The 15,153-nt window shown below is 31.9% G+C and overlaps 4 protein-coding genes across 6 annotated transcripts in view; all 4 read right to left on the bottom strand.

Annotated features, from left to right (window-relative positions):
* Positions 1-256, bottom strand: part of Nup205 (nuclear pore complex protein Nup205) — a 30,376-nt gene extending 30,120 nt beyond the window's left edge. For all 3 annotated transcript variants that reach the window (XR_013876798.1, XM_080150801.1, XM_080150802.1), the window contains exon 1: positions 121-256. Coding sequence is in view for 2 of the 3 variants with exons in the window: in XM_080150801.1 (XP_080006927.1) it covers positions 121-215 (95 nt within the window). In the remaining variant the exon portion in view is untranslated. The remainder of the gene's footprint in view (positions 1-120) is intronic.
* LOC145311814 (heat shock 70 kDa protein 14-like) lies at positions 248-6,700 on the bottom strand. The gene is made up of 13 exons (XM_080150804.1): positions 6,575-6,700; positions 6,134-6,200; positions 5,737-5,833; positions 5,346-5,431; positions 4,370-4,564; positions 4,060-4,166; positions 3,552-3,703; positions 3,067-3,158; positions 2,542-2,643; positions 1,917-2,018; positions 1,366-1,506; positions 883-1,012; positions 248-666 (listed from the first exon to the last, which is right to left on the bottom strand). Exons 1-13 carry the CDS (start codon positions 6,673-6,675, stop codon positions 569-571), a joined length of 1,470 nt encoding a protein of 489 aa, XP_080006930.1. The 5' UTR covers positions 6,676-6,700; the 3' UTR covers positions 248-568.
* Positions 6,701-6,702: 2 nt separating this feature from the next.
* baf (barrier to autointegration factor) lies at positions 6,703-7,714 on the bottom strand. Its single transcript, XM_080150805.1, has 2 exons — positions 7,475-7,714; positions 6,703-7,215 (listed from the first exon to the last, which is right to left on the bottom strand). Exons 1-2 carry the CDS (start codon positions 7,638-7,640, stop codon positions 7,112-7,114), a joined length of 270 nt encoding a protein of 89 aa, XP_080006931.1. The 5' UTR covers positions 7,641-7,714; the 3' UTR covers positions 6,703-7,111.
* msl-3 (male-specific lethal 3) lies at positions 7,673-14,901 on the bottom strand. The gene is made up of 13 exons (XM_080150803.1): positions 14,192-14,901; positions 13,869-13,936; positions 13,216-13,408; positions 12,925-13,130; positions 12,664-12,761; positions 12,101-12,257; positions 11,770-11,896; positions 11,276-11,341; positions 10,866-10,976; positions 10,395-10,482; positions 10,099-10,225; positions 9,580-9,672; positions 7,673-8,172 (listed from the first exon to the last, which is right to left on the bottom strand). The coding sequence occupies exons 1-13, from the start codon at positions 14,318-14,320 to the stop codon at positions 8,001-8,003; spliced, it is 1,635 nt and encodes a 544-aa protein (XP_080006929.1). The 5' UTR covers positions 14,321-14,901; the 3' UTR covers positions 7,673-8,000.
* Between the last annotated feature and the right edge of the window lie 252 nt (positions 14,902-15,153).

Raw genomic sequence — 15,153 nt, 5'->3', positions numbered from 1 at the left:
TTTTTTTTTCAGACTCCTAAAATGAATTTCTGTTTCTATACTAATAAGATAGTTGTCACTCAATATTTGTTAATGTTTATTATCTTTTTTAAAATTCCGGTTCTTCTTAATTCTGCTCACCTGATACCGGTCTGCTTGGTGATAAGTCCAGCCTCAATGACCGCCAGGATATCCTTGTATCGCGGCCACAGGTCACTGTCTGACCTACCCTCCATCTTTCACACTACAAGTTCAATTCTTGAATGTGTTTTTGTCTGAAAAATTTAGAATGTTGTTTGCACTGCACGTGGGTTGCTTTGTTGGTATTATTATCATTTTTATATTAATAAAAATTGCAGTTTTTTTCTAAATATTGACAAAGTATTGCTTGTTTAAAAGTCTTATCTTATAAACAACACAAAAGAGTAGAAAGTAAAATAATAGATTTTAGAATAAATCTTAAATCTTTTTGTGTTTTTTCCCCCTTTAATTAACATTTACTAAGCAAGTTATTGATGTGAGGCGTAAAAAAATAATTAAGCTAAAACAAGAACAAGTTTGGTTGCAAGTATTCGCAGCTGCGCCATTATCAGGAAGATGGTTGCTTGAGAATGTAATCTGTAGATTTGGAACTGGTTTTGTCTGTCAGAGTAAAGTGGGTACTTCCATCTCTGTGGATATGAACACCTAATTTTAAACAAATATCAATTAATATCAAGTTTTAGGCTATTTAATTTTTATATTGACGTCTTGGAGTGAATTTAAGCTATTTTTCTGTCCCCTCCTCCCCCCACCCCCTTCAAATTCAGAACCCCTAGATTTTATTAGATAAATAACTTCAATTTCCTTTTTGTAATGATTTCTCTTTCAGAAATTATAATGATAAAATAGATTGATAGTTACCTAAGAAAATCTTGGATTTATTATCAACAGGAAGAGTAAGTGTACACAGAGAAGTATCCGGAGCAAACAGAATCTTAACAGATATCTCCTTAACATCACCACTGTTTAGTCCACTCAGAGCCACATTTCTGTTTTGTTTATTATATGCTAGAATAATATTCATATTAAAGTATCAGGATGTCGATCTGTATTTTTATAATCTACATAACAAATGATCTGCTTTGCTAGTCATGCCATGGTTTTATGCTTTTTAGCTGGCGAGTGAGATATCATGAAAAGAGATGGTCACTGAGACGCAACCCTAACCAAGACCGACGATGTTGATCTTTTTAATTAAAATTATCTGAAAAGGTTTCGCACCCCCATCCGCTAATGGACAGAGCCTCAGATGCTAGGGCCAAAGCTACCTTTTATTAATTAAAATATAATTTCATCAAATTTAGAATAATTTTCAATTGTAAGTTTAGTTCAAGCATATTTCCTTCTAAGAGGCACAGTTGAGTCTTTATGAACAAGTGTATAATTTTTTTCAGTGAGTTGATCACAGGTGGCAAGGATGTCCTGTGAGATGCTCAGCATGCTGGTGCTCTGGTTCAAACACACGTCCTTGGTTATCAAGCTTGCCTGTAAACAAAATATGATACTTTTAAGACTAAGAAGGAAACATTTTGGTTTGAGTATATTGTGTACCTCAAAAGAGTCTTTGAAAGGATTTCACTTTTCCAGTCCTTAGGTATATGGAAGTGTATTATCAAAATAAGAAAAGTAATTTAGGTATTTTTTTAGATTGAAATACAACGCCCTTTCCCCCCTTTCCAATAATCTTTAAAATACATATATATATATATGTATATATTTGAGAAAATAAGATCACATCTAACTAAAAATTTTAAAAATTTATTTCCATATATGGGGGGGGGGGGGGGGGTTTCTGTGCTCAAATAGGCAATTTGAGGGAAACCGACCAAATTTCATGCCACTTTCTTGTACAGTATCATACACTTACAACCATCAATTAGACTAAAAGAATTAACCTGAACGGCTGCGCCAACGGCAATGGTTTCATCCGGGCTAATATTCAGACTCATCTCTGCTGAGGGGAACATGCTGCTCAGCTGTTTCTGAATCTTTACAACCTAAATAAAGATTTAAAAAATAAGATACTTAATGACTCGAATACGACTTCACAAGCCCTAATTTTGATGGAAAAAAAAAAAACACCGCAACAAATCATTTTAATTCTTAATTGACATATTATCATGCTTCAAGTCATAACAAAACTATTCTATAATCAGTACCAGTGTTGCAGATCCGCATTGGTTGTATGCGGATCCGGATCCTCCAAATTTGGTCAGTGCGGATCCGGAGTCGGATCCGGTAGGATCAGACTCCGGATCCTTGACAATAAAAATAAAATCACCAAATTTTTAAAAAAAATATTTATTCCTTAATCTCGAAGTCAAAAATACTTTTAATTTTTAAGTCTGAACCTAAACCTTAAAGATTGGCTCTCATCACGAGAATGTCTTTGTAAGTGACTATTTTATATAAATTTAGGTAGAATTTTCCATAGATTTATACCCCAGGATCCGGATCCGGATCCTTGGACTAAAAAAAAATGCGGATCCTTGCGGATCCGGAACACTGATCATTACTAACCTTGGTAGTTCCACCAGACAGAATAACACTAGAAACATCATCTGTAGTAAGTTTACACCGGGAAAATAATTCTGTTATGGGCGCTAACAAATCTGAGACAACCTAAATTAAGAAGTTTTTTTTTACTTGCAATAAATACCCAAATAAACTACTTAGTTTGAAACACTAGGGAACTAGGGATACACAAACACACTTTCCAATTTACAACACGTCAAATTTTAACCCTTCTGTAAATGAAAATTATCGTTTGAAAAGTTATGACAATACTTATTTGAAACTAACCAAAAATAATCCAATAAAAGTACCCAACGTTTTGAGCTAACATATCAGAAAACTAGGGTTAGAGAATTTAGGAATCCAATGTAATTTACAATCTGATGTCCCCTCCCTCCTTGGTTTATCAACACTATTTTTATTTTTTGTTATAATGGATATTACTTTGAAGACTCGTCCTGTAAGGCATGCAAAAGTCTGAACAGAGCTAAAATTAATCAAACATGAACAGTTAATAATAATTAACTAAACCTTGGATATTTCATTATCAAATCTAGCTCTGGTCACGTTGGTAGAGAAGTCCATGCCATCGTACAGAGATTCAACATAACAATGAGCAGTATCTAAATAAAATAAATAAATATATTAAGATTAGATGGCCATTAACCTATTTGAGCCAATAGCAACATTACGACAAAATTATTGGTTAAAAACTGAGCACATTTTAATGCTAAAGTTTAGGATAAAGCTTTGTCGAAGAATTTATTTAGTTAAAAAAATCGTTACTCATTTTATTTGTCTTCTAGGAATTCCTTTTGAAGTTTATTATTATGATTAAGATTATTGAGTTTGTTTGACAATCTAGGGCAGTAAATCTATTACATATCTTTAATTGGAAAACCTAAAATAGATGATTTTATGAAAATAAAAATACATCTTTGTTTACACCTAAATCGCTTTTATTTAGTTAACTTTTAAATAACATACTTTAACTCAGTAGGTAAAGTAGAACTTACCTAACGTTGACAGAACATGTTTAACCTTCTCAGCCTCTAAAGAGAGCTTTATCTTGGCCCTCTTGTTGCCAAGAATATCCTCTTTGTATTTGTTCTTAAACTCACGGCCAAGATAATTCGTCACAACGTCGGTGATCTCATCTCCTCCAAGACTTAAACAAAATATGTTATTTTATGCGAAGCTTTTCTAGAATTAGGGTAGTTACGGCATAACGAGGACAGTAGAAAGAATTTTATTAATGAAATTTCCGAATTTTTTACTTTTGCAATTTTTAATGGAAAATTCGGACCATTGAAAGAAAACGAAGTAGCAGATTTCGTCATATTTTCACAGTAGCTTTTCTCCTATTTCTAGACCCTGCGGGAGGCATTAACCCTTCGGTGTAAATTTCCTAGCCTTGCGGGGTAATCATTAGCATTTACCTAACCTAAAACATTTGGTTATTTGTGAACTGTTATGAATAAGATCGAAATACTTTTTTTACAATAGTTTAATTAATTTACTTACTTAAGTTCAATCGAGTCAACGATGGAGTAGCAACCTCCACTGACTAGTAAAATAGTGGCAGTCATGGTAGATCCCCCCACTCTGTACACAAACACATGTCTACGATCCTAAATTAAAAAGATTTGTATAGGTATTTCATGAGTAGGTTTTAAGAAAAAGATTTCAATACAAGGAATTTAAAAAAAAACAAGTTTAACTCAAAAGAACAAAAACATTAAAGTGAGAAATATAAAATATTAAAAGACCAGTTATTAAACAAATAAGGGACAATAGCAATCTCTAAACATTTTCTTAATCTTTGAATACTTACCATTTCTTGTTCAAGTCCATGTGCCAGACAGGCGGCCACAGGCTCGCTTATGACCTGGACAACCCTGAATCCCGCCTTCTCCGCGCAGGCACGCACAGCCTCGCGCCTATCCACAGCGTATGACAATGGTATTGTTATCACTGTGTTGCTGTCGTCCACATTGGCACAATGGGCTGCAGCAATATCGTGCATGTACTTCAATTTTTTTATTGAAAACAACTGCGTTATAAATCTTAATTTTGTGCAATTAGAAAAGGGTAAAAGTGAGATCCAGTATGCAAAGGGGATGATGACTATTATAGATATCTCATGATTCAAGATATTAAAGTTTTACATAAACCTTTCCATAAACGGGTTTTAATTAGGGTTGGGCCGGATACTTTTTTGGCCGGATACCGGATATCCGGCTGATCTCAAATGCCGGATATCCGGCCAACGCCGGATATCCGGCAAATATCCGGCAAAATTACCGGATATCCGGCCGGATAACCGGCTAAATTACCAGATATTAAAGTAGCAAAAAAAATTTATTAACAAACTTTTGAGATTTCATTTATAAAATTTACATAAAGATAAACATATTCAAAAAATGTTCTTCTAGCTTCAATAATAAGAAAATTATAGCCATATAAAATTTTAAAAAGCAGAGATTTTTGGTGTAAAATATAAAAAAAGTTATAGCCGGATATCCGGCCGGATAGTTTCAATATCCGGTATCCAGCCGGATATTGAAAATGGCCGGATATCCGGCCACACCGGATATCCGGCCCAACCCTAGTTTTAATATGCACAAATAAGGTTGGTTTTGGACGCAAGTTTTACTTAAACATTAAATCAATGTAAATTTAAGAACTAATAATAGTAAATGGTAGTTTATCGATGAATCATAACTCCTACTCTCTAAATTTTTACAAACTTATAACGAAAACATTGGTCCGATAAAAAATAGTAAGAAAATGGAGTTTGTTTTCAAAACCTTGTATATATGTTGGAGGATTTGCTCAGGTGAGACATTTGTCTCCTGCTCCTTGTAGTCAACTTGATACATGTACTTCCCATCTGTATTCAGAGTAGTATGTTATACATCAAATTCAGGGACAAGACAATGAACGATAAATTGATGTAAAGGCTAAATTATGATACATAAATATATCCTCTTCTGCAAATTAAAATTAATGGTGAAAAATTTTCCTTATTTAAAAAAAGATTTGAAGCCTATGAATGAGAGAACACATGTAAATAGCTTTTGGGGACTTTAAATAAAATACACAAAGTGTATTTTATTTGTAAAAAACTACTTAATTTAATAGTTTAATATTCATCAAGGCACTAATTTTGTTCATAATAATGAACCATAAACATTCCTGCATTAGTGATGCAAGTGACAGGATTATCATTTTTCGGTGCTTCGCCGCCAATTATGAATTTATTCTTGGTCACTGTATTTGCGAGATTACGGACTCTGTAGCAAAAAAACATCTCATTATTTAATGTAAATTTTTTTGATATTTTTTTTTTTTGGGGGGGGGGGGGGTGGGTAGAGGGAAGATAAGTGAGAAGACATATTTGTGTGTTAAATCTATTAATAATGTAAAATTTTCAAAAGTAACTGGATATGTTTTCACTACTTTTTTTTGGGTGGGCTGGAATCTTAACCACGTCGTTTTTTGGGAATTAACTTATTATGAGAAGATACTCTACACTAAAATTGTATGTATATCATAAATAACATGTATTTGAAAACTAAATTATAGATGTTTTCCTAGTTTGTTTAGCAGGTAGACCAACAGAAATCTCATTGTCTAAAAATCCAACCATAGCAGGTGTCACTCTAAATATATGAAGCGTTTAAAACACTATTGGCGAGAAAAAAGTCTGGAAACCTTTTCCTTCAAATATCTTTAGGTTACAATTAGACTAAACAAGATTATATCCCATACAACTAATGCCTACATTTTTAAAAAAAACATTAGTCCTAGACGTATATAGACCTTAAGTCTCTTTGATGTAGTATTAAAATGATTAACGTTTCTACACAACCTACTAAATTTCTGTTTGTTATTGCTGTATTTGAAACTAGTAATACCAAAATCAGATCAGATTCTCAGTATACCAAAGAAGTAATCTTAATATATTGTATTTTTTTATTTATATTCATGTAAGGTATCTTAACGGTATTTCTGAACAGCACCAGCAGATAGTTACCTGTCTCCAGCGGCGTTAGCAACGACGTCAGTTTTACCATCCTTGCTGACCGCTATGCAGGCGCAGCTGTTGCCCACGTGCACCCCGAATGTCGCGCTCATTTTAACCACTAAATAAATGCCTTCTACTCTGAAAAATATTAATTTTCTAGTTGGAATTTCTCAAATGTTACTAAAGCGTAGTTTTTGTACAGCATAATTGCATTTAGAATTTGTATATGTTAGAATAAAAATGCCACATAATTTTAAAAATTAATATATTAGGTATAAAATACAAAACGAAGAAAGTTTAGATTCGGGTCCGATAATTAAAGCAGTATTTTTTATGATGATTATGAAAGAAGAAATGTTTTTTTAGGTATTTTTTAGATTATCTACAATTAAGATATTTTTTTATAGGTAACAAATAAAATGTTTTTATATTTTTTTAATTACTAATTATGTATTTCAAAATCTGCTATACTAGGAACTTAAAATATGAATAAATACAACAAAATCAAAATGGACGTCGAGTAGAATAATGAGTGTTAATGTTTGTTTATAGGAACTCATCACACCAATCAGATAGGCACTGGTAGCAGTCTGAGGCTTGCTTGCTGTTGGCTCCAGAGGTATCCTTCAGCCAGTCAACGAATAGCTCCTACATTCATTCATTATATCAAGTTAAACATAGTAAAAATACTTAAATACACCAGCGGCTCCGGCTGCGCTCATAGAATCATTGGGACTCGGGAGAGGAATAAGAAGTAAGCCCAAGTCTTGTATTATGAAAAACCTATGTAAATCTTTCCTAAATAATAAGATGCGGATCAGTTCAGAAATGAACGAACTTTAAATTGAAAAAAAACTTACTACTTTACATTATACTATTGCTCAATGGGTTAAAATAGATATAATTCCTTATTCTTCTTTAGCAGCAGAAACTGTCCCAGGACTGTGTAGGCCTTGTCGAATCCCTTGGAGGACAATCTCTTGCCCAGGACCTCCCCGATGCCGGCCAGATCACCCACCTCCTTCTCTCCCATGGGCTCGGCAACAAAATTCCTGTGCTTCTGTGAGGTAGTCATTTTTACTTAGGTAGTTTGGTTAGCTAGTCTGATCTGAAATTGTAATTATGGTTGCAGGTTCATAAATAGTGATAAAATATTTCATGATCTTTTTAAATAGATAACAATTTGATTAATAACACAAACTGTCATTTAAACACGGTTAAGTTTTTAAAAATAAATTAGGCCAAAAGATTCAAATGAAATAACTTCATGTTAAAGTTGACTTATAAACAAAGTTTAATATCTCAATTTACACATTTTAAATTGAATTATTGCAGTTAAGGTACAAAGTAGTTCTTTTATGACAAATTAAATAAGCATTATTACAATACATAAGCTGTATGAATAGTAATTTACAAGCAAATGAATATTCAATTCTCATTTTTTATTCGTAACTTGAGTTGAATTTGTATAAACTGACTCAGTAAATATATCTTCAGTCAGAGAGGTGATATATTCTACCAGAAACTCGACAAAGCGAGATAATGTTTTCACCTTCTTGTTTGGAAAGCGCATGCGTACAAATAAATCTGGAAGGTGTACAGCAAACCTGTCATAATAGTAGGGTTAAAGACAGAATTGTGGATCCGGATCCGCATATTTTTGAGTCCAAGGATCCGGATCCTGAGGTATAAATTTATGGAAAAATCTACCTAAATTTATATAAAATAGTCACTTACAAAGACATTCTCGTGATGAGAGCCAATCTTTAAGGTTTAGGTTCAGACTTAAAAATTAAAAGTATTTTTGACTTCGAGATTAAGGAATAAATATTTTTAAAAAAATTTGGTGATTTTGTTTTTATTGTCAAGGATCCGGGGTCGAATTCGGTAGGATCCGGATCCGCACTGACCAAATTTGGAGGATCCGGATCCGCAACACTGGTTAAAGAAATAAGTAAATTGTCGAGGATAATTTCTATTTGAAATGATTAAGTATAGTTCAGTCAATGATTATACGACGGGGATAGAGGGAAGTGGGGACATACCTATAAATTATAGTACACTGCGATTTGCCTACAAAGAGGACTATCCACGAACGAGAGCACATGATTCTAAGTACCTTCCAGCATTGATCCTATGTATTTTCTTTCAGAATAGAATAGGACACCATATATTATTAATATATTGACGAGAAAATTTATGTTTCACCATGTTTTTTTTAGGTATTTTAATTGATTTTGAAAAATTTTATGAAGCTAATTCTTTTAATAAAATGGATATTTGAAGATACATATGCGAATACTCGTGTTATATAGATTGTAAATTAATCCATATTAGCATTAATTTAAACATACATATGAGATATAGTAAATGTGCTTTTGACTTTTTTTTATTTTTATTATTTGACAACATGGACAATTAAAGACACCCCGAACTCAACAAAACGTTTGATAGAATTTTAACGAAAAATGGTGGACATTTTTTTACTTTTCTTCAACTTGAAGTGGTGAAACATAAATTTTCTCGTCAATATATTATTTATTGATAGTGACCTATTATATTCTGAAAGAAAATACTCAGGATCAATGCTGGAAGGTACTTAGAATCACTTGCTCTTGTTCGTGGATAGTTCTCTTTTGAGTATTTTAAATGAATTATGTTTGGTTTGTTCCATACTAAAAGTGATTAAAGTTATCAACCAATAATTTAATATTATTGGGTAATGGGATGCATATAAAATCAGTCATTGTCTTAACTCTGGTTTTAAAGTTTAGTGGAAAGTGGTTCAAGTCTACTATTATTATTACTTAAAGGATGTGATTTAATTTGTAAATTTTTTGTCTTCAATTCGGATGGATTAAAAAGGATATTGATTAAAAAAAATCATTACCTATCCTTTTAAGAGCACATTACACTCAGTACAATAACATTAAAGTATAGGTTAACTAGAGAACTTTATCATTTACCAGACAAAAATTTAGCGGTTTTAATTTTCCTATGACTTTAACCCTAACCTAGCAAGATGAATGCCTCCATAGATTAAGCTCAATGGTGCAGGTTCTTCAAAGTATACAGATTCAGGTAATAGTTTCCAACTCTCCAGCTCTCTGTAAACATACATCCTTGTTCATTAAAGCGTTTTGTTTAAAGAAAATAAGATTTAAAAGAATGGAATTCGATTTCGCCATGAAAACAACTTTCAGTATGCTTTCAAGATTTATCAAGTACAGCTAGGGATCTTAGGAGACAAGACAAAGAACGATATACTGATGTAAATCTCGATGATGCTCAAAATTACCAATTTGTAGGTTGAACTATTGGTTGAAAAGTTTGAACGCTTTAAATTGAAGTATTCGATGTTTGTTATAAGCCAGCGAATCAAAAGGCAAGATTATAAAACAATTAGTACCACAGTTATTTATAGTCTAATGTCTCTTCCCTCCCTGCTTTTAACAAACCTTAAAGGGAAAAATCTAACCTCCGAAATAAGATAAAAAGCAAACAGTAACGATTTTGTTCATAAGGATGTGTGCCTAAGAATTTGATGTGACTGTTTATATTGTGGGTACTGTCCGCTGGATCCAGCCAGACTGGAAGATATTGTGGATAAAGTTGGTGTCTCTGCCCCGCTACTCATGCTACCTGCACTCCCTGGCAAACCTAAAAATTTAAACTTTATAAAAGTTGGAGATGACAATGGAAATTTAATAAATTTACATCCCTGAACTCAAAAATTTCAAACAAAAAATTAAGGTTTTTTTTGTCAATTTTAATATCCCTATATCCCTGATTTAAACGACAGTATTACTTTAATTAATTAAAACAGAACCTGTCTCAGTTTCACTGTTTTCTTTCTTCCTAGAGAGTCGTCTTTTTGATCCTGTTTTATCTTCACCAGAAGCGGTACCCATAGTTTCCTAAGGTCAACCATGTGTAAATATATTTATTAGCAAATATGCCCCTAGAATCAAGGGAATCTGTAATCGAAAAGGTAAAGGCTTAAAAATAGCCTAAAGCAACCCAGGGGGAACTGTGTGTAGCTTCCCTAAAATATAGTTCTTCAATACACAAAAAGATCAAAGTTACTACGTATAACTTAATGGCTGCAGTTAGGTTATCATTTTAAAAAGTATATAATAGGTAAAACTAATTTTAAATTACACCACATTTTATATTATTCCTGTTATTCTTTCCCTTTTCTTAGCTCTATTTATGTATCTTTATGTAGGTAATATTTTTAAGATAAAAAATCAACTAAACAATATAGAGTTGCCAATTTTCAAAGTACTTCAATTCCTACCTTTTTAACGCGGTTAACTGCTTTGTGAAGATGCGACGCATCCGCCATCATTCGTTCAATACTCTCCATATGGGGTCGGATGCTTGCGGCTTTGCTAAATTGTTCTCTCTCCTTTATACATTAAGAATTATAAAAACAATAGAATTGAAAAAATACAGAATTTATTCTCTTACTTCTTAAGCAAATTTCGAAATTAAACTAGCCCCGGCGCGAAACTTGCTGTAAAACTTAGTATAGCAAGAGTAAAGAAGTCATCACTTGTTTTTAAAATTATTGTAACTAATTGGCTTAAGAACAGAAGAACATAAAGACAACTATATAGAGCAGATGAGCAAGTATTCAAGTAAATCTTAAAAAAGAATATAACAGACTTATTATTATAAAAGATTTAAAAAAAAAATAATTCTAACCTGTGGATACAGTAAAACATTTCCAAGTAGAAAATCAATGAGAATTCTAAATCCTTCAGCGACTTCCTAGCACCAGGCATAAAGATTTAAGTAAAAGAACATGCAATTCATATCCTATTTTCAAACTAAGACGGTCATTAAAATATTTATATGATTAGTTATATTTTACATTTTTACATCATTAAAAAAATGAGTGCTTTTCTTCAAAATGTATAGAAATCACCCCCTATTTTTAATTTAAGTTAAAGGGGAGGGGGTACATGTTTTAATCTTAAGCATACTCCCTGCGGGGCTACCCTATAAGTTATAACCAATTTAACCTAACCTAAACATTTTAATAACTAACGAAAAACTAGGTACAACATCCATTATTTTCAATTTATTTGAAAATAGGGAGTTGGAGCCTGGAGGTTTAATTTACTCGATCAGGCACTTTGAGGCAAACCACAAGAAAATATTATCCTATTAGTCTTTAGTAATATCTTTATGCCTGCCTTACAAACACTGAGAGAGACACGGACACTGTCAAAATATTCATTGTCGTCTTTATCTTGTCTGTATGGATTATGATTCTTTTGGATTTGCTTCTCTGCAGCTGACAAACGATTAATGGCGAATTTTCTGAAAAATATTTTTTTTTACAAATAGAAACAAAACAAGGGGAAAATATATTGCAACTATGAAAATAAAATATTGTGATTAAAATGTTTCCCCATCACTTGAAAAAAAAACAAAGATTCCTCAAAATTGTACATCTAACGGCTAAACCGTTTACAATTCAGTATTGATCCAGTAGGTAGATTCTTAATAAAAAAAAAGTTCTACCTTACAAATCCCTCCAGTAGTGTAACAATATTGGGTTGGGCTGGCAACTGAACAAGTTTGTTTCCTTCCGTCACCATTTTAAAATCTTTCTCCAGGCATTTCTTCAAAGTTTCTGGAAACTGGACAGGTAGTGGCTCAGTACAGATATCCTCCTCGACTACAAGTCAATAGAAAATTTTAAATATCATTTAAATCATCAAAATTAAATGCAGAATTTAGGGCAGTAATGAAAAATTAAGTTTTTGTCTGATTGAGATAGTTTCAAAAATTGCAGAAAATTGGATTCGGGACTTAAAATTTGTTATTTTATATTTATTGCTGCAATAAGCATTGTACATTAGGGTACCATTAAATTGATCGTTATGATTTTTTATATAAAATTAAATAATTCTGAAATTAATTTATGACTAGATCATGCTAATTAAAGTTCTAAAAATGAGTTAAAAAATAAGAGTTCCATCTAATATATTGTTTTAAAATGTGGTTTGCATTTGGAGGGGGGCGATTTAATATTTATAAACTTCAACATTCAAAGAAAAATAAATAGAAACAATTTAATATACCTGGAGTTTCATTGTCAGTACCCGATGTTGTTACGGCCAGCCTGTCTTCTTCCGTCTTCTCAAATGATATTGTCATTTTAATGCCACTTTCATCTTCTCTTAATTACAAAATACAATGTTTAATCGTATAGTAATCTTTATTAATATTTAGCTTTGTTATCTGATGTTCCAAATTTTAAAAACTTGAGCAAAAAATAAAACGTGACGTCATTTTTGTTTATACTAAAAATATTAAAAATATATTTTTCCCCAAATGCTTACTTTATGGTCGAGGTAATCTCAGATGATGTAATCTCTTCTTTTTCCGTTTTTTCCTCTTTAATTTTCTTTTCTTCTTTTAACTTTGGAGTTTCATCTTGTGGTGTCTTAGATACTTTTTCGGATAATCTTATCCTTTTTGGAACATGATCGTTCTTTGTTACAGATTCTTTTTGGTGGCTCGAGGATTCTTCTGATAAGCGTTTGTTCTTAAAAAATACTAGGCATAAACAAAAAACAGTTACATTTAATAAATTGGCGTTTCAACCAAAGAATTGTATTCAATTTACCTACCTTCGTTTCTGGAGAAGTTTCTGACGGAATAGGACTCGGGTTCGAATCCGTACTTGCTCGTATTCGAAGATCCGTAGATTTACGCTTTTTCTTCCTCTCCATCTTCTTGGCACTTTCAAGTAATTGATACAACACATTTTGTTCATTTCTACCCTCTGCGTTATCTTTCATCAACATATCGTCTGCGACATAGCTAAAACAAACAAAATATTATAAAACAAATAATCTAAAGCAGGGTCTATATTTTCCAACCTAGTTCAGTTTCTTTCCCTCAATCTAAAACAGTAAAAACGAAAAATTTCTTCGCTTTGAATTTCTTTCTCGAGATAAATAATGGAAAACATACAACCCTGAACTAAGGTAATTAAAAAAATTGAAGGATTAAATAAATGTACTTTATATAAATAATTATAGAGTAGCTTCGCTACTAAAAACGAGGTGTAAATCATATAAATTTCATCGCCGAGTAAACAACCTTCCCCCTGATCTTCCTATAGAGATTAATACCTCCCCCCCCCCAAAAAAAAATTAAAGCTTAGTCATCCTTGGCAGAAGTGGTAGCTCGTTAGATTAGATGCAATTGTAGCCCTCCCCCTTATTTGATAAAACGGTGTAAATGCAACGCACACCTCCCTGCATAAAAAATTAATTACCTATCCCATGAAGGGCTCCACCCAAGAAAATGAACCAAATAGTCGAAACCTCCACGTTTCCCGTTGCTCTGAACAATAGATTATTATTTTTAATTTGAGGAGTATAAATCTTCAAAAAATCATAAATGATATAAATAAAGCTAAATGCAAACTTTGGGCTACACATACCAATAAATTCATCTTAACTATCAAAAACGGGCATTGGTTATAAACATACTTATTAAAAAGCTAACAATTCTTAAATGGCATTATGTATCGAAACATTAAACAAATATTGATAAAATATATTAGTCTATTTAATTATTATTCTCATTGAAACTTACTTGTTCAGAGGGACGCATCCCTAAAACTTTGGCATCATACAACATTTTCATTTTCTTGGGATCAGGTTCATAACACAATACCCTTTCTCCAATGTCGTACTTAGGTTTGATCCCACGAGTAGAAACCATTTCATTAGTTAGTTTATATTTCGATTCTCAAATTATTCTGAAATTTATTTATCAAAATAAAAATGATTGCAACATAAGTCGTAAGAACGTATAATCAATATTTCATAATCGATGGCAACAAATTACAAACATTAAGCACTACTTAAATTATTATACACCATGTTTTATGGAAAATGACACATTATATATTTCGAGTGTGGTTTTACTTAATTAAATAAAACCTATAATTATTGCTAATGAACAGGAAAAGTAGATTAAAAGCATATCTTCCAAAATATTTAATGGAGCTCCCTTTTATGACTCATAGATTTAAATAATTTTGAAACTAATGCAATTCTGATCAGACCTCCCCAATGAAGTTTAAATTGATACAAATTATGCAATCTTTTGAAATACCGGTTTTCAACAAATAGGTTCAGATTTTAAATAACGTCTGCAATTTTGGAAAATTAACAACAATTAGTATGAAAATGAATTCATTTAAACGTTTTAAAATTATTTTGTTGGTAGAAATTGATACATAAACACAAACATTAAATAAAATTCGCCGTTTACGGTTTCGCGGACAATTGTTGCGCGCGTGCGCAGGCACACTGTCAAATGCCGCGTACAATAATCAAATTGGAATAAGGAAAAACGACATAAATCGGCTTTAAAAAAAATAGATAAAAAAAGGCAAAATTGTTAAATAATTGATCAAAAGATTTTGTGGAATTGAATATTTCTTAAATTCGATTAAAACTTTTGTTGTCTAAGCTAAAAAGTAAATATGCATAATCAAATGCATTTTTATTTGTTTATAAAAACCATTATTTCCTTCAATTAAATAAAGT

Source organism: Acartia tonsa, chromosome 2 (assembly GCF_053477335.1).
Source record: "Acartia tonsa isolate MP-2025a chromosome 2, ASM5347733v1, whole genome shotgun sequence".
NCBI classification, from domain to species: domain Eukaryota; kingdom Metazoa; phylum Arthropoda; class Copepoda; order Calanoida; family Acartiidae; genus Acartia; species Acartia tonsa.
The sequence above is the reverse complement of the archived record's forward strand: the minus strand, read 5'-3'. Positions and strand labels throughout refer to the sequence as shown.